Source organism: Muntiacus reevesi, chromosome 17, assembly GCF_963930625.1.
Source record: "Muntiacus reevesi chromosome 17, mMunRee1.1, whole genome shotgun sequence".
Lineage (NCBI taxonomy): Eukaryota > Metazoa > Chordata > Mammalia > Artiodactyla > Cervidae > Muntiacus > Muntiacus reevesi.
The window spans coordinates 47,827,408-47,847,154 of record NC_089265.1 but is presented as its reverse complement, the minus strand read 5'-3'; the positions used below and the strand labels follow the sequence as shown (position 1 = coordinate 47,847,154).

The 19,747-nt window shown below is 39.7% G+C and overlaps 1 protein-coding gene across 3 annotated transcripts in view; it reads left to right on the top strand.

The window, feature by feature from the left end:
* The window catches only part of NMRK1 (nicotinamide riboside kinase 1), a 36,487-nt gene that overhangs the window by 6,773 nt on the left and 9,967 nt on the right, over positions 1-19,747 (top strand). For all 3 annotated transcript variants that reach the window (XM_065908442.1, XM_065908441.1, XM_065908443.1), the window contains 2 exons: positions 3,391-3,481; positions 3,748-3,796. In XM_065908442.1, the coding sequence (XP_065764514.1) occupies positions 3,391-3,481; positions 3,748-3,796 (140 nt within the window). The remainder of the gene's footprint in view (positions 1-3,390; positions 3,482-3,747; positions 3,797-19,747) is intronic.

Here is a 19,747-nt window from a genome sequence, read left to right as displayed (position 1 = left end):
ACAGTGGCTGACTTGATTTTTTTTGGGGGGGTGGGCTCCAAAATCACTGCAGATGGTGATTGCAGCCATGAAATTAAAAGATACTTACTCCTTATGACCAACCTACACAGCATATTAAAAAGCAGAGACATCACTTTGCCAACAAAGGTCCGTCTAGTCAAGGCTATGGTTTTTCCAATAGTCGTGTATGGATGTGAGAGTTGGACTATAAAGAAAGCTGAGTGCAGAAGAATTTTGAACTGTGGTGTTGGAGAAGACTCTTGAGAGTCCCTTGGACAGCAAGGAGATCCAACCAGTCCATCCTAAAGGAAATCAGTCCTAAATATTCTTTGGAAGGACTGATGCTGAAGCTGTAGCTCCAATCCTTTGGCCACCTGATGTGAAGAACTGACTCATTTGAAAAGACCCTGATGTTGGGAAATATTAAAGGCAGGAGGAGAAGGGGATGACAGAGGATGAGATGGTTGGATGACATCACCAACTCAATGGACATGAGTTTGGGTAAACTCCAGGAGTTGGTGATGGACAGGGAGGCCTGGCGTGCTGCAGATCATGGGGTCGCAAAGAGTCGGACATGACTGAGCAACTGAACTGAACTCAACTGAACTAATTATTTACTTGAGACTGCAAGGAATAATAAAGTTTCTGAAGGATTCAAGGGGCATCCATGAACCTTCTGAAACTTAATGCTTGTGTGAAGATACTCATTTTTCTAGGGAAAGGTTTTATAACCTTCATCAGATTCTCACGAAGTTCCTTGATGTTAAAAAATGTAAACCCCCTGGGTATTAGAGTTGGACTTTGTATCTCATCTCCAGTTGTTACCTTGGGCAAGTTTTTATGAACAACTTTTCAACCCTTAGTTCCTCAACTGGACAATGGGAATTTTAATATCTACCTTTTGCAGGAGGGATTCTCCACTTGTTGGAGTAATTACAGACAGCATTTTTTAACTCCTCTCTAGCCAGATGGTGGTGATGGTGGTCGCTAAGTCATTTCCAACTCTTATGACCCCATTGACTGTAGCCCACGCGGCTCCTCTGTCCATGGGATTTTTGAGGCAAGAATACTGGAGAGGGTTGCCATTTCCCTAGCCAGATACCATGTTCCAAATCCAGTGACCTCTCTTGTTACCTGTCACACGAAAAACAGACTAGAAGTTTTTGTCACACTAGAAAACTGGACTAGAAATTGTGCATTTATTTGGGTTTTGTGAACAAAGGAGGAAGTGGGCCAAAGTAATCACCCATTTCCTTCCCCATATCCCAGGATGGAATTTGCTCCATCTGGACAGTCTGGTCCTGGGGTTGGAGAGCACATACAGGAGGCTGTGAGCCTGCTGGTGCATGGTGGTTATGAGCATGCTGAAGGAGAAGAGTTGAGTCTTAAGGTATCAGCTCACCAAGATGGTTGCAAACTAATTATAGGTTCGAGGCTCAGACTGGTTAAATTCTCCCCACCCCCCACCATCTCTCTGACCTGGACTGCCTTCTAGCTGGTCCATCTCCTCTGAGTCTAAAAAAAAATGGGGTGCTTATTTTTCATTGGCTCCAGCTAAGTCGGTGAAAAGGAATCTGTTAGTTCAGTTACATGATCTTAACTAAAGAGGTAGGTCTAGAAAATAATACTTTTCAAGCCAGGTTGCTCATACTGTAATAAAGTTACCCCTGTTTACTATGTATTTTAAACCAAAATTCAGAAACTGAGCTATGGGCATTCAATATGGATTACAGACATTTTTGTTAGAGGGGGAAAAACTTCTCACAACAGCATTTACTCAATACATAGGGTAAGCCCACCCTCCCACTCTTCCTTTTTTTCACATTTTACTTTGTTTTTGGCCATGCCACATGGCATGTGGGATCTTTAGTTCCCCAACCAGGGATCAAACTGAGGCCCCCTGCTTTGGAAACTGGTCTAACAGGAAGTCCCCACTTTTCCATTTTTAAGGAGGTTGCCTATTTCCAACCCAATTGTGTGGACTAAGGTTAAACAACAACAACAAAAACTTGTGAATCAAGTTCCTTTTACTTTGTAGGTATAAGGTATTTGGGTAATAATTGAATTATAACTAGTAAACAATTTTGATGAAAAAATATTAGATCCTTTTCCCCTTTCTAGATTATAAACATATTACAGTTCATCTTACTGGGGAATAAGCACAGGTTCTTGCAAATACATGTGCAGTCAGGAGTTTTTTGTACTATAGACATTTGATGGTATGGTGAAGTCTTGATTTCTTACAGTAGTGGTTTTAAGTGCACAAAATAAAAGACAAGAATGCAAAGGAAACCAACTGTGATAATAATACAGTTATAAAAATATTTTTAAAAGCAAATTTGTAGCATTGTGATATACATGCTTCTTTGTTAACTCACTAAATAGCACTGTCCAATGGTCAGTCTAAAAACTACAGTAAATTTGAAGTAATAATGAGTATCAGTGGTATTAATACAAGATGTCTACTCCAAGTGCAACATGTTATGAAACTATCTATTTGTGATTTCTATTGGTGAAAAAGTCACAGATACTATTAACAATAGTGTTGTGTATGATTTATATTTATAATGAAAGGAAATGCCAAAAATCTGTTAGAATTGAGTGAAAGTAAAGATGTAAATTTCTTTCAAGTTCACAAAGACCTCGAATCTGTCCGTAGACTAGAGTTACGTCAGCCCCAGGTTAAAATAAAAATCTGTTTGAGTTACTGAGTGGAGGAGTGCCTTCCACCCACTCTGCACATTTCTGAGTACCAGAAAACTAGATGCATATGCGGAGGAGGTGGTCAGGGTCCCCATTCTCCTTGATGTCACAGTCCAGCCAGAAGAGGCAAGTAACCGCCGGATGCAGTGAGCTAAATGGACCTCCCGGCCAGCCCAACCAGTGGAGACAGATTAGAGAAAAAGGAGGCACCCCACAGGAGATGATAAGCCTTGTTAGATGGGCTTCTAATAAGCCGCTCCCCCACTTTTCCTCACTGTACATTGAGACAGAATCACAGTGAGCATGTAGAGTTTCATACACTTGGGCTAACACGTGCTGCTCACCTTCTCTAGTACCACATGAACCCTGTGAATGTTTCAGCATAGACAAAAAATTCACTTCCAATACAATAGCTGTAATTTAAGTCTTAGTATTTAATATCACCCAGTTCACTTGCCCAGCAGTTAGTTACCTTTCTGCTCCATCCTGTCGTTTGTTTCCTGAGACCTACTTGGGCCTATGGTTTTGCCAAACAAAGAAGTATTATCTATAAAGGAAATCATTCTTCTTAGATATTACATATTGTGTGAAATATCCTTTTTGTAAGGTCAATTTAAAATGTTTTATGTTCTTTTAATGCACCTTCCTTCTCAGTATTCTGTTTCTTTTTTTCTTTTTTTGGTTCAGTGTGACAAATGGTGGGAAGACAACACTGGCTAAGAATTTGCAGAAACACCTTCCAAACTGCAGTGTCCTATCTCAGGATGATTTTTTTAAGGTATCTATGAAACTTCTCAAGTAATTTATTTAAATCGAAACAGTTATCCAAAATCCTTTGCTAAGTGATTGAGCTTTTGTAGTGAAGACAGGCTCAACGCAGTGGTGTTACTGATCCAGCAGAGGGCACACTTGTGGGAGCTAATCTTTGATTTTATTTCTCCTCATCACCAAAGCATTTGTTAAAATAAAGGTTTGTCACCTCCTCCTTCTTGACTGTATTATTTCTGCAGTGAAGTTTTTATGGGTGCCTTATTGTTTTTCCAGCCAGAGTCTGAGATAGAGACAGATGAAAATGGATTTCTGCAGTATGATGGTAAGTAGATGAGCTTACAGAACATCCTGTGCTAATGTTCATTCCTTTTTCAAACCCAAATAACTTTGCTATCTCTGAAAAGAGTCTCAGAATAAGTTTAAATATGTTGCTTTACTTTAAGCATGCTTTTGTAAGGGTTTCTGATACATGTTCAGCTGTTTAAATAAATGAGACCCTTTCCCCTGTTTCATGGTTAAAACCTAAAACATTGGAACAACAGATTTTTCTTTTGAAGGTGGGGCAAGGTAGGTCTCTGTTGTTCTGATCCCTCCATAGGACACGAACAGCCACCTAGACAATCATCTGTGTCCCATCTTGCCTAGGTCAAACTCAGGACTATGTGTCTCCTGACCTTACTTTCTCAGTGACCTAAGTACTGGGTCTTGTCACTGCTCAAAAAAGATTAGTAAATATTTTTTAGATGGATTCACTTCAACCCCTCACCCACTCTAACACTTCTGTGAAGCCAATAGGGTAAAGTCCATCAGAAAAGCATCTACTTACACCTTTAAAGGAATATCATGCTAGTAAACCATATTTAATGGTCTTGTCAACTTTTAATAAGATGATTGAGTACTTATGCAAACTAGCTCTCTTAAAGAGCCATGAGATATGTTCCTTATTTTTAACTTCGAGAACCTGGGAGGGAAAATGTTGTGTAGTCAGTTCTTAGAGAAACATGATAGCTTTAAGAGAGGCAAAGTCCTTGACTGACTATCTGCTCTTGTGTCTTGAGACAGTATATTTATTTTCTTCTGTTCCACTCTTCTATTGGTTAGTGAGCAAGATTATTACAAAGTAAGAGTTAAGCAAGGAAAAAAATATCTTCAATAGTTGACAAAGATTTATTCCTAATTTAAATGCAGTCTTACAAACTGAAAAGAAAAACACTAATATCTCAAATGAAAAATGTCCAGTAATGTGAATAAGTTATTCACAGAAGCATAAGGTTACTTGATTAATGAATGTACAATAAAAAGTCAACCTCAAAAGTAGTTAAAGAATTAAACTTATTTTTTCCCACTTACCTAATGAATAGATTTTTGAAGCAATAATAATTAATAATGGCATGGGCCCATTAAAATAACTTATAGGTGGATGTTAATTGATACAATATTTTTTGAAAAGGAGGTTGAGCATATGTCCCAAAGACCTTAAAAAATATTCATGCCGTGTGTTCAAGTGTCCCACCTCCAGGAATCTATCTTAAGCAGAATTCTGAGCTCTTTAGGTAAATGTACAAGTTTAAGGTAAGTCAAGGTAATGTTGAAATCTTTATAACTACCAAAAGAATAATTTTAAAGTATATAGCTATCACATTTATAAATAGATGGAATCATTAAAATATAGCTGATAAATATAAAAGAAGTAAAAAAATAGACAACTAAAATATCAAAGGATGGTGCAAAAATAGAAGATGGCATAAAATGATAGCTTTCAATAAAATATATCAGTAGCTATATTAAGTTAAATCAACTAAACATGTTAACAGGTTGTCAGACTTTGGATTTTTTAAGTCTTAATACATTTCAATGTATTGAAGTAATACAGAGATATATTCTAATTACAGAGAATTGAATTAGAAGTCAATAGCAGAAGAGTAAGTAGAAAACTCCAAAGTGTTTGAAAATTAATCAGTGTTTTTTTTTCTGATTTTTAAAAACTTTTTGTTATGGAAAATTTTAAGCAGATACAAAAGGAGGCCAAAAAAGTATAATGAACTCTCATGAACTCACCATTCTGCTTCTAAAATGATGAACTCTTGGCCAATTATCTTTTGTCTATACCCTCACCCACTTTCTCCTTCTGTATTATTTTGAAGCAGATCCCAGACATCATCATATTTTATCTGAAGCAAGACGCTTCATTATATCCCATGGGTCAAAGAACAAATCACAATGAAAATTAGTAAATATTTTTAACTGAATGTAAAGAAAATATATTAAAATTAATGGTACTTCTTGTTCTACCCAAGATGGCTTGACCCCATTACTTGCTATTCCTCCCTCTTATAATTAAAAACCCTGACCAGTCCTGTGGCCACTGCTGAGTTTTCCAAATTTGCTGGCATATTGAGTGCAGCACTTTCAGAGCATCATCTTTCAGGATTTGAAATAGCTCAACTGGTATTCCATCACCTCCACCAGCTTTGTTCGTAGTGATGTTTTCTAAGGCCTACTTGACTTCACATTCCAGGATGTCTGGCTCTAGGTGAGTGATCCCACCATCATGATCATCTGGGTCTTGAAGATCGTCTTTGTACAGTTCTTCTGTGTATTGTCACCTCTTCTTAATATCTTCTGCTTCTGTTAGGTCCATACCATTTCTGTCCTTTATTGTGCCCATCTTTGTATGAAATGTTCCCTTGTTACCTCTAATTTTCTTGAAGAGATCTCTAGTCTTTCACATTCTATTGTTTTCCTCTATTTCTTTGCATTGATCGCTGAGGAAGGCTTTCTTATCTCTCCTGGCTATTCTTTGGAACTCTGCATTCAAATGGGAATATCTTTCCTTCTCTCCTTTGCTTTTCACTTCTCTTCTTTTCACAGCTATTTGTAAGGCCTCCTCAGACAACCATTTTGCCTTTTTGCATTTCTTTTCCATGGGGATGGTCTTGATTCCTGTCTCCTGTACAATGTCACGAACCTCAATCCATAGTTCATCAGGCTCTCTGTCTATCAGATCTAGTCCCTTAAATCCGTTTCTCACTTACACTGTATAGTCATAAGGGATTTGATTTAGGTCATACCTGAATGGTCTAGTGGATTTCTCCACTTTCTTCAATTTCAGTCTGAATTTGACAATAAGGATTTCATGATCTAAGCCATAGTCAGCTTCTGGTCTTGTTTTTGCTGACTGTATAGAGCTTCTCCATCTTTGGCTGCAAAGAATATAATCAGTCTGATTTCGGTGTTGACCATCTGGTGATGTCCATGTATAGAGTCTTCTCTGTGTTGTTGGAAGAGGGTGTTTGCTACGACCAGTGCGTTCTCTTGGCAGAACTCTATTAGCCTTTGCCCCGCTTCATTCTGTACTCCGAGGCCAAATTTTCCTGTTACTCCCGGTGCTTCTTGACTTCCTACTTTTGCATTCCAGTCCCCTATAATGAAAAGGACATCTTTTTTGGGTGTTCTAGAAGGTCTTGTAGGTCTTCATAGAACCATTCAACTTCAGCTTCTTCAGTGTTACTGGTCAGGGCATAGGCTTGGATTACTGTGATATTGAATGGCTTGCCTTGGAATCGAACAGAGATCATTCTGTCACTTATGAGATTGCATCCAAGTACTGCATTTCGGACCCTTTTGTTGACTATGATGGCTACTCCATTTCTTCTAAGGGATTCTGTTGCGGTCCTTTAATGGACCGGAACCTGGTGGTCCGGAGTCGATAATAATAAAGTGAAGGAGAGAAAGAAGCTAATATTCCCTGGTGTATGCAGAGAACCAATAAAACCCTAGAACAGGGCTTGCACTGCTCACGAAGGCACTGGACGCCCTCTCGAGGAGATCTTGAAAGCCCGGAGAGGAGAGTGAGCTTGGCAGGTTTCCACGCTCCAGAGAATCAGCCGGAGGGAGGGAGACAGAAAGAAAGAAAGACACAGGGACCCAAGCCTCTGGTGGAGCAAGGGTGCTTTAATGATCTTTCTGTGTTGTACAAGGCTGTTGTACAAGGAATTTGTTTCGACAATGATAATGATCAGAAAAACAAACTTACAGCAACCATTATCAAGGGAACAAGGGATTAACAATGGTCATAAGGTCAGGAGACAATCCATATCTCAAGAAAGAGGATCAAGATTAAGTTTTGTTGTAAGGAGAATGTTTACTGAAGGAGATTCATGCATGTATCTCATCCTATGACCTCAGTCCTGGGAGCAGCGTGCCCTTCCACTCATTCCTATTGCCAGGAACTGATAAGGAACAGAGGATTTATGAGAAACAGCATGCAGGAATCTTCCTGTTAAACGTTCCCTGACAATTCCCCCTTACTTATTTATTATATTTGTTTAAAGCATAATTTTTAACAATTTTTTCATAAAAGCAATGGTAAACAACAAATATACCTGTCAAGTCAATCAACAGAGTTACAGTTTCAGACCCAATGCTGTGAGTAATGCTCTGAAACCATCCACGTGGGTCTAGCCCAGATAATGGATCAGCTAGTTGTTCAGCTAAAGTTTCCAAATTAGTGGAAGAGGGCAGATTTTTTAAAAAGGTTTCAAAGATTTCTTTTTGTAATAATTGTACATTAAGAGAGACATTATCATGTATGTTTTGTAAATGAAGTTTGATTTGTTCCCACTTGTAGGCGCTATGATTGAATTGAACAGGAGTAACACAGAATTGCTGGAGTTGGGGGCAGGAGGAGAAGGGGATGACAGAGAATGAGATGGCTGGATGGCATCACAGACTCAATGGACATAAGTTTGAGTAAACTCCGGGAGTTAGTGATGGTCAGGGAGGCCTGGTGTGCTGAGATTCATGGGGTCGCAAAGCGTTGGACACGACTGAGTGACCGAACTGAACTGAACTGAATGCAAAATTGAGTAGAATTCCAATCACATTTTAGTGTCACTTTTTTTTGTACATCTATTAATTGATCTCCATCCCATTTGATGGCTGTTTTTAGTTCCTGTATTTCATCTTGAATATCCTCATCTATCTGAGCCTGAGTGACCCACATAGTATAAGCATCTTTAGTCCAATTTGGATAAAATTATGTGTTTGAATTGAGGTTTGTAAAGCAGTGCCAGCGACGGCAGCTGTGGTGCAAATAGCTATTAATCCCAAAATGCCAAGAATCACCCATCCAATTAATTGTTTAGATTGCCAGAGCAGTTTAGTAAGTAACCGGGATGCAAGTCCCGCCATGGGACCTCTTCCCAGGGTCGCAGGAGATTGATTGGTAACCACAGACTACGTCAAGATCGAAGAATCCAAAGGGATTCATTTCTTAAGGAAACAGAAGAGTTAAGACAAGTATATAATTTGCAGTTTATACAAGTTACAGAACGTAAAGTCTTATTGAATTGTAAACTCCCTATAGCTATAACAAAAGGAAGGGGAACACAAGATTGTATGAAATATGATTGGTTACAATGAAAGAAATAGTTACTATGATTACGACTGGTCCCTGTGAAATGTCCAGACCAAGTCCCAAGTTCTTCAGTGTTCGCAGCAAGTTTCCAGATGTCCCGTTGTTCAGGCCCAATCTGTTTATTGAGGGTGATTCGAGGACAGGGAGCCATTCCACTGTCAAGCCACCCACGAAGTCCTTTACCATAGTAATGATCCATTGTAGTGTTAGGAACCTTCCGTGAAACTTGAGTAGCATAGTCACACACAGTGCTGTTAATATCATCTGGGCAGTTAGATAACCACATACCATGGGGTCCCTAATCGACAGTTGTATGATTAGCCACAAACACTAATTTTTCTTGATTTGGCCTGACATTTCTCCCAATGAACAGGAGTATATTTAACGTTCTTACTAGTAAACCCTTTGCATAGTGCTCTTTGTTCTTTCCCTGACTCTTTCCCTAAAGCTTCAGTAGTATAAACATGGTTCATAGACAAAGAAAGGGCAGTAAATAATCCAAGCAAGGTCCGAAAGTCCTCTTTTGGAGGCAGGGAGAAAGCCCACGTTTGTCGACTAACATTAATACATAATTTTGTTGGGCCCATGCAGAAAGGAAGGGTTTCACAGCCTCAGTTCAGTTCAGTCGCTCAGTCGTGTCTGACTCTTTGCGACCACATGAATCGCACCACGCCAGGCCTCCCTGTCCATCACCAACTCCCGGAGTTTACTCAAACTCATGCCCATCGAGTCAGTGATGCCATTCAACCATCTCATCCTCTGTCGTCCCCTTCTCCTCCTGCCCCCAATCCCACCCAGCATCAGGGTCTTTTCCAATGAGTCAACTCTTCGCATCAGGTGGCCAAAGTATTGGAGTTTCAGCTTCAGCATCAGTCCGTCCAGTGAACACCCAGGAATGAACACCTAAAGAGGATGGACTGGTTGGATCTCCTTGCAGTCCAAGGGACTCTGAAGAGTCTTCTCCAACACCACAGTTCAAAAGCATCAATTTTTTGGCACTCAGCTTTCTTCACAGTCCAACTCTCACATTCATACATGACCACTGGAAAAACCATAGCCTTGACCAGACGGACCTTTGTTGGAAAAGTAATGTCTCTGCTTTTTAATATGCTATCTAGGTTGGTCATCACTTTCCTTCCAAGGAGTAAGCGTCTTTTAATTTCATGGCTGCAGTCACCATCTGCAGTGATATTGGAGCCCCAAAAAATAATGTCTGACACTGTTTACACTGTCTCCCCATCTATTTCCCATGAGGTGATGGGACAAGATGCCATGATCTTAGTTTTCTGAATGTTAAGCTTTAAGCCAACTTTTTCACTCTCCTCTTTCACTTTCATGAAGAGGCTTTTCAGTTCCTCTTTGACTCTCTACCATAAAGGTGGTGTCATCTGCATATTTGAAGTTATTGATATTTCTCCCAGCAATCTTGATTCCAGTTTGTGCTTCTTCCAGCCCAGTGTTTCTCATGATGTATTCTGCATGTAAGTTAAATAAGCAGGGTGACAATATACAGCCTTGACGTACTCCTTTTCCGATTTGGAACCAGTCTGTTGTTCCATGTTCAGTTCTAACTGTTGCTTCCTGACTTACATACAGGTTTCTCAAGAGGCAGGTCAGGTGGTCTGGTATTCCCATCTCTTTCAGAATTTTCCACAGTTTATTGTAATCCACACAGTCAAAGGCTTTGGCGTAGTCAATAAAGCAGAAATAGATGTTTTTCTGGAACTCTCTTGCTTTTCCAATGATCAAGCGGATGTTGGCAATTTGATCTCAGGTTCCTCTGCCTTTTCTAAAACCAGCTTGAACATCTGGAAGTTCTCGGTTCACGTATTGCTGAAGCCTGCCTTGGAGAATTTTGAGCATCACTTCACTAGAGCGTGAGATGAGTGCAATTGTGCAGTAGTTTGAGCATTCTTTGGGATTGCCTTTCTTAGGGATTGGAATGAAAACTGACCTTTTCCAGTCCTGTGGCCACTGCTGAGTTTTCCAAATTTGCTGGCATATTGAGTGCAGCCCTTTCATAGCATCATCTTTCAGGATTTGAAATAGCTCAACTGGAATTTCATCACCTCCACTAGCTTTGTTCATAGTGATGCTTTCTAAGGCCCACTTGACTTCACATTCCAGGATGTCTGGCTCTAGGTGAGTGATCCCACCATTGTGATTATCTGGGTCATGACGATCTTTTTTGTACAGTTCTTCTGTGTATTCTTGCCACCTCTTCTTAATATCTTCTGCTTCTATTAGGTCCATACCATTTCTGTCCTTTGTTGTGCCCATCTTTGCCTGAAATGTTCCCTTGATATCTCTGATTTTCTTGAAGAGATCTCTAGTCTTTCACATTCTATTGTTTTCCTCTATTTCTTTGCTTTGATCACTAAGGAAGGCTTTCTTATCTCTCCTGGCTATTTTTTGGAACTCTGCATTCAAATGGGAATATCTTTCCTTCTCTCCTTTGCTTTTCACTTCTCTTCTTTTCACAGCTATTTGTAAGGCCTCCTCAGACAACCATTTTGCCTTTTTGCATTTCTTTTCCATGGGGATGGTCTTGATTCCTGTCTCCTGTACAGTGTCACGAACCTCCATCCATAGTTCATCAGGCTCTCTGTCTATCAGATCTAGTCCCTTAAATCCGTTTCTCACTTCCACTGTATAGTCATAATGGATTTGATTTAGGTCATACCTGAATGGTCTAGTGGTTTTCCCTGCTTTCTTCAGTTTAAGTCTGAATTTGGCAGTAAGGAGTTCATGATCTGAGCCACAGTCAGCTCCCGGTCTTGTTTTTGCTGACTGTATAGAGCTTCTCCAACTTTGGCTGCAAAGAATATAATCAGTCTGATTTCGGTGTTGACCATCTGGTGATGTCCATGTATAGAGTCTTCTCTGGTGTTGTTGGAAGAGGGTGTTTGCTATGACCAGTGCATTCTCTTGGCAGAACTCTATTAGCCTTTGCCCTGCTTCATTCCGTACTCCGAGGCCAAATTTTCCTGTTACTCCAGGTGTTTCTTGACTTCCTACTTTTGGATTCCAGTCCCCTATATGAAAAGGACATCTTTTTTTGGTTTTAGCTCTAAAAAGTCTTGTAGGTCTTCATAGAACCATTCAACTTCAGCTTCTTCAGTGTTACTGGTTGGGGCATAGGCTTGGATTACTGTGATATTGAATGGCTTGCCTTTGAATCAAACTGAGATCATTCTGTCGTTTTTGAGATTGCATCCAAGTACTGCATTTTGGACTCTTTTGTTGACTATGATGGCTACTCCATTTCCTCTAAGGGATTCCTGCCCACAGTAGTAGATATAATGGTGATCTGAGTTAAATTCACCCATTCCAGTCCATTTTAGTTCGCTGATTCCTAGAATGTTGACATTCACTCTTGCCATTTCCTGTTTGACCACTTCCAATTTGCCTTGATTCATGGACCTAATATTCCAGGTTCCTATGCAATATTGCTCTTTACAGCATCAGACCTTGCTTCTATCACCAGTCCCATCCACAACTGGGTATTGTTTTTGCTTTGGCCCCATCCCTTCATTCTTTCTGAAGTTATTTCTGCACTGATCTCCAGTAGCATATTGGACACCTACCGACCTGGGGAGTTCCTCTTTCAGTGTCCTATCATTTTGCCTTCTCATACTGTTCATGGGGTTCTCAAGGCAAGAACACTGAAGTGGTTTGCCATTCCCTTCTCCAGTGGACCACATTCTGTCAGACCTCTCCACCATGACCCGACCGTCTTGGGTGGCCTCACGTGGCATGGCTTAGTTTCATTGAATAAGATACTTCTGTGGTCCGTGTGATCAGATTGGCTAGTTTTCTGTGATGATGGTTTTAGTGTGTCTGCCCTCTGATGCCCTCTCGCAACACCTACCGTCTTTCTTGGGTTTCTCTTACCTCGGACGTGGGGTATCTCTTCACGGCTGCTCCAGCAAAGCCCAGCCGCTGCTCCTGACCTTGGAGGAGGGGTATCCTCTCACAGCCGCCCCTCCTGACCTTGAACGTGGAGTAGCTCCTCTCAGCCCTCCTGCGCCCGGCAGCAGCCGCTCCTTGGAGGTGGGGTTGCTCCTCTCATAGCCTAGAGAAATGTTAATTCGTCTTCCTTCTTCCTCAGGATGAGAGGGCCCCTCCAAGCTCCAAGGAGGGGGCCTATGTGTTGAGTCATTAGTGTATGCGATTGGTCCTGTATCTGTCCATTCTACAACCTACAATAAAAGGGGGGTTAGGTTTATAAGCCCAATAAGTGTAATCAATCAAGTCAGCCTGAGCGGGGGAAGCAAAAGCAAGCAAAGCAAGCATAGCGACAAAAATATTTTCAGGATTCCGAGGTATTTCCTGTTGAGAAACCAGATTTTCAGCTTGATTATTAAGGGTTTTTATTTGTCCCCAAGAGGGGAGATTATAAGGTTGATGTCTCCGAGGACGGTGCTTTCTGGAGATCTTTAGAGCCGCCATGGCCCGTATTGCAATTTCTTCCTCCTGGGGTTTTTGTTGTTTCTTCTCTATTTTGAATGCCAGGGGGCCCATTAGGTCGAATCTTCCGAAGAGGAAGCCATGTGAGTTCGTTGGATCCATTTGGAGAAATACAAGCATACCCCTTTCCCTGTAAGATTAGTTTCCCAGATTTCCATTGATTAGTTAACCCATCTTGGTACCAAATGGGCAGAGGAAGAAAAGTGTCCTTCAGTTTCTCGAAATGTTTTTCTGCTCTTGTCAAGATATCTCTCTGCAATAAGTTTAAAAAATTTACAACAAATAAAGCTGTATTAACAATAGTTATAGGTTTAGAGAATAGCTTATTTTGGAATCTAGTAAAGTTTGTTTTAGATAAGGAAGATAGTAATGTTCCTGTGTATTCCCCTTTTTAAAAAATTGTTTTTATTTGTAGTTTCAGTGTGTGATGTGTTTGATTATATCTTGTGTTTGTGGATTAAAAGGAATACTTGTAATATGTTTAATAGAAAATGGTCATAAAAATTGTTTGAAATAACTTGAAGTATAGGCAGGGCCACTGTCTGTTTTTATAGAACTAGGAGTTTTTATTGTAGCAAAACAAGCTAATAGGTGAGTTATAACATGTTGTGTAGCTTTACTGTGAAGAGGTATGGCCCAACTAAAAGAATTCATGTCAATACAGACATATAGGAAAGAAGAAGGAGAAAGTTTAGGGCAACTCTACATCTATTTGTCATAGTTTATTAGGTTGTAATATCTGAGGATTAGTATCTTGTGTAATGGGTCGGAGATGTAGGGGTCTACAAGTAGAGCAATTTTATATATATATATATATATATATATATATATATATATATATATATTTATTTAGCCTGGTGGTATGGGATTTTTTATAGCTGGTGTAGAGAGCCAGCATTGTTGTGTAACAGAGCATGCTCTTTTTCTGGAGTAGCAAAGGAAACAAGTTTATCAGCCTGTTCATTATCATGAGTCATAGGATCAGGAAGACAGGAATGTGTTTGAATATGTATAATATAAATGGGAGAAGTGTGGTTTTTAATAATGGATTGCAGTTTGAAAAAAAGTTGTTGAATAATAGGTTGATTGGAGTTTATGGTGGAGGTTTTTATCTTTTTTAATACAAAAACTGAATATAAGGAATCAGAGACTATATTAAAGGGGTAAGGATGTAGGCAAATAACTTGAATAAGAGCACATAATTTGTTTTGTCGAGCAGAATGGAATTTAGTATAAAAGACTTTTCATTTTTTGAGAGACCAGAGTGAGGCTTTGGCATTTTTAGTCTCATCTATATAGAAAACTTCAGCTTGAGGTATAGGCTATGAGCTGATGATGTGGGAAATAATAAATTCAGTATTTTTGAAGAAATTTCATAGCTTGTTAGAGGGATAATGAAATGAAACTTTTCTGAAATATTTCAGAAAAGCTATTTGGAAATTGGTGGAAGTTTGTAATATTTTTTTGAATTGAGATTTATTGATAGGTATTACAATTTTATGAGGATCAGAGCCAATTAGAGTTTTAGTTCTATTTCTTCTATTGATAATGATTAGAGCAATTGAATCAAGGTAGGGTGTAAGTGACTTCATTCCTCCAAAGTGGGTATAGATCCATTCTATTGGGTGTTCTTGTTGGGCAGGAAGTCCTGTGGGAGAATGAAGAGAAGGGAGTATAAATAATTCTAGAGGTAAATCTAGTCTGATCCAGGTAAGAAACTGTTTTTGTAATTTATTTTGCTCTAAATAGAGTTCCTCTCATGCCTCTTGAGAAAGTGAATGAGGGCTATTTAAATTAGGATCTCCTTTCAAAGTATTAAATAGATTAGTCAGTTGGTAATTAGCAATGCCCTTGGACTGCAAGGAGATCCAACCAGTCCATCCTGAAGGAGATAAGTCCTGGGTGTTCATTGGAAGGACTGATGCTGAAGCTGAAACTCCAGTACTTTGGCCACCTCATGCAAAGAGTTGACTCATTGGAAAAGCCCCTGATGCTTGGACGGATTGGGGGCAGGAGGAGAAGGGGACAACAGAGGATGAGATGGCTGGATGGCATCATCGACTCAATGGGCATGAGTTTGGGTAAACTTCGGGAGTTAATGATGGACAGGGAGGCCTGGCGTGCTGCGATTCATGGGGTCGCAAAGAGTCGGACACGACTGAACAACTGAACTGAACTGAACTGAATGAGGGTCTAGGGGGCTTCCCTGGTGGCTCAGAGGTTAAAGCATCTGCCCCTAATGCAGGAGACCTGGGTTCAATCCCTGGGTCAGGAAGATCCCCTGAAGAAGGAAATGGCAAGCCACTCCAGTATTCTTGCCTGGAGAATCCCATGGATGGAGGAGCCTGGTAGGCTACAGTCCATGGGGTCGCAAAGAGTCGGACACGACTGACTGACTTAACTTTCACTAATGAGGGTCTAGTCCAATTTATATCGCCTAAGAGCTATTGAAAATCATTTAAAGTTGATAATATGTCAATACAAATCTGTGTTAGTTGGGGAGTAATACGTTGTCTATTAACAAGAAATCCTAAATAATGGTAAGGTGTAGAGGTTTGAATTTTTTCAGGAGCAATGATTAACCCAGAGTTTTTTAAGCATTGTTGAGCTATATCAAACATGTGTTGAGTTTCTAAAACAGATGGAGCCGAAAACAATATATCATCCGTATAATGAATAACAAGAAAGTCAGGAAATTGTTTCCTCACAGGCTCAAGAGCTTTAGCTATGTAGTATTGACACATGGTGGGAGAATTCATCATTCCTTGAGGCAGCACAGTCCATTGATATCGTTTATGAGGCCCGATGTGATTAGAAAAAGGGAGAGAGAAAGTGAATCTCTCTCAGTCTAAAGGGTGTAAAAGTATATTTAAAAAGCAATCTTGTAAATCAATAATAATAATGTGCCAATTTTGAGGAATAGTAGTAGGCGATGGGATCCCTGGTTGCAATGCACCCATAGGTTTCATAGATACATTAACTTTTCTAAGGTCTGTTAAGAGATGCCATTTGTTAGATTTCTTTTTTTTCCCCATTTATTTTTATTAGTTGGAGGCTAATTACTTTACAGTATTGTAGTTTTTGCCATACATTGACATGAATCAGCCATAGAGTTACACGTATTCCCCATCCCGATCCCCCCTCCCACCTCCCTCTCCACCCGATCCCTCTGGGTCTTCCCAGTGCACCAGCCCCGAGCACATGTCTCATGCATCCAACCTGGGCTGGTGATCTGTTTCACCCTTGATAAAGATTTATTTTTTATAACAAAAATAGGAGAGTTCCAAGAAGAGCAAGATTCCTTAATATGTTTCAATTCTAATTGTGTGTCTATAAGTTCTTTAGCAGCCTGTAATTTTTCTTTCGTAAGGGGCCACTGCTCTGTCCAAATAGGCTTGTTATTCTTCCAAGTTATTTTAATAATTGCATTATTTGTTAAATGAGCAGTGGCCCCTAAGAAAAATGTGGAATTAATATCTGAGTTTGCCATTGCATAAGTAACTCCCTTCCTGTTAGATTAAGGGGTGCATCTATCGCATAAGGTCTTAATGTTGCAGGTTGGCCTTCTGGTCCCTCACATGGGTAGATTTGAACACTTTGATAAACCTCTTGTACTTTGGTTTGAGAAATTCCTGTAATTTGGCAAGATATTTTTTGTATAGGCCAGGATTTGGGCCATAAGTGTTTGGAAATAATAGTAATATCAGATCCAGTGTCAAGGAGACTAGAAAATCTTTTACCATTAATTTTGATATTTATATTTGGTCAGGCATATTCAGATACCAATGATGTCCATAAGGATTGTTTTTTATCTGTATTGCCAAATCTGCCTGTCCGTACATCATTAGAGGAGTTTAATAGAAATGTAAGGCAGAAGAAGTAATTGAGCAATTTTTGTCCCCCTTTTTGAATTGTCATAGAATCTGAGTTGACATCATAATTTGAATTTATCCTTTATAATCTGAATCAATTACTCCAGGGTGAACAGTAATTCCTTTAGAAGTCAAACTAGATTGGCCAAGTAAAAGACCGAAGATTTGTAGGGGCAGGGGCCCAATAAATCTGGTAGGTATTCTAGAAAGGACTGCTTGAAGGTAAAGGAAAAAATCATTTAAGGCTGGTATATCAATGGCAGCACTGTCGGATGTTGAGGGTTTGAGGGAAAAGATGGAATTTGTCCCTAGTTTTTGTTGAAGGGGACCTGGGGGGGGTCCCCTCTTTGGAGTTTTCTGGAATAGTTTTTGTTTTGTTTTGTTTTGTTCTTAATATCAAATTTAGATTTACAATCTTTGGCCCAGTGTATTTTTTGTGTGTTTGTTTTTTATGGCAGTGAGGGCAGATTTTTGGAGGTTTCTTATTAGCCTTTTTAGGGCACTCTCTTTTTAAGTGGTTTTTATCTCCACATGTAAAGCATCTTTTATTTTTCCTTTTAAAGCAAGCAGCCATTGTTTTAGCTAGCATTTGTATCTTTCGAGTTTTTGATCTTAGATTGTAACAAGCCTTTAAATAATCAATAATAGTCTAAGTTTCATGAATTGAAGCTATAGCTTTTTGACATTCTTGATTTGTATTTTCATAAGGAAGTAATTTTTTAAGCTGTTTTTTGGCTTCTTCTCTGATTACAGTACAGGAAATAGCAGTTCTTAATCTAGCTAAAAAATCAGCATAATTTTCACTAGATCTTTGTAATATTTTAATGTAGCTACCTGTAGGCTCTCTTTGAGGAGTAATTTGATCTCAAGCTTCAAGAGCCACTGTTTTCAATTGTTTATGCAACAAGGGAGGGCAGTATTTGAGCTTTTATGGCATCAAATTGTCTGGTGTCAGTTAACATTTTAAAAGTAATTTGGTTTTGGGGAGCGCCAGCTCGAGCATTTTTGTTAGTGTGATCTTTGGCTATATCATGAAACCGCATTGTCCATTGAAGATATTTTCCTGGTTTAAGGAGAGCTTTTACTAAAATTCGCCAATCATAGGGAATAAAGTTTCCAATAGAAGATGCCACAGCATTTAGAAGCTCTTTAGTAAAAGGCAAATGTGGGCCATACATAGTTATAGCCTTTTGCATTTGTTGCATGTAAAAAAAACTAATAGCTTCATATTGAGGTATTATGTGCCCTTGAGCATCAGGATTTCCTAAAACTGGAAAGGCGAGGAAACCATCAGCTTCAGAGACTTATGATTGCAAAGCCAGTAATCCAGAGAGCCTCTGTTGCGGAGGAGAGCGAGTAAATGTTGATTTTTTGCAAGTATGAGTCTGTGTTAAGGACTCCTCATTATTATTTAGAAAAGTATTGCCAGTTTTGGTGTCAGAAAATGTCTCAGAAGAGTCGTTGTCAGAATCATTAGGTTCTAGCAAAGGAGAGACTTTTAGAGTCATGCCTGTTGGCAGAGGAGGAGCATTTGGAGTAGCTGGGGTAGGATTAGTAGGAAAATTTTGAAATATTTTATGTTGTTTTAATTGGGCCTTTTGTAAAGTTTCATCATCTAATTTATATTCATGTAATAAGTGTTTTGTCTGTTGTCGAATATCGGGAGGGCTAGAATTACCTTGAAATGGCAGAATTACAGCTTTAATGAGAGACCACAGGGGCCAGAAATCAATTGGAATATTTTTTCTCTGTCTGGTGGCTCATTCAACATTTTCTTTGACCTGGTGCCAAATTTCTAAATCAAAACTGCCTTTATCAGGGAACCAAGGATTACATTCAACGACTGTTTGAAGGCAAGCCTCTATTCATTGGTGCAAAACCAAAAGTCCCTGAACTTTAAACAAATGGTGAAGTAAAGTAGAGAAATGATGGGGCTTTCCAGCTGTTTGACCCATGTCTTAGTACTTAGCAACCTCAAAAGATCCCGACCTCAAAAAAAAAAAAAAGGTCCCGACCTCAATTGGTCCTGAGTCACTCCGACCAAGATGCCATGTATACCTGGTCCCTGTTTCGGGCGCCACTTGTTGCAGTCCTTTGATGGACCAATGGACCTTTAAATGGACCTGGTGGTCCAAAGTTGACGATAAGAAAGTGAGAGAAAGAAGCTAATATTCCCTGATTTATGCAGAGAACCAATAAAACCCTTGAACAGGGATTGTGCCGCTCACGAAGGCACCGGGCGCCCTCTCGAGGAGGTCTTGAAAGCCCAGGCAGGAGAGTGAGCTCGGTGGGTTTCCACACTCCAGAGAATCAGCCGGAGGGAGGGAGGGAGAGAGAGAGGGAGAGAGAGAGACAGAAAGAAAGAAAGACATGGGGACCCAAGCCTCTGGTGGAGCAAGGGTGCTTTAATGATCTTTCTGTGAGTATATATAGGCTGTTGTACAAGGAATTTCTTTTGACAATGATAAAGATCAGAAAACCAAATGTACAGCAACCATTGTCAAGGGAACAA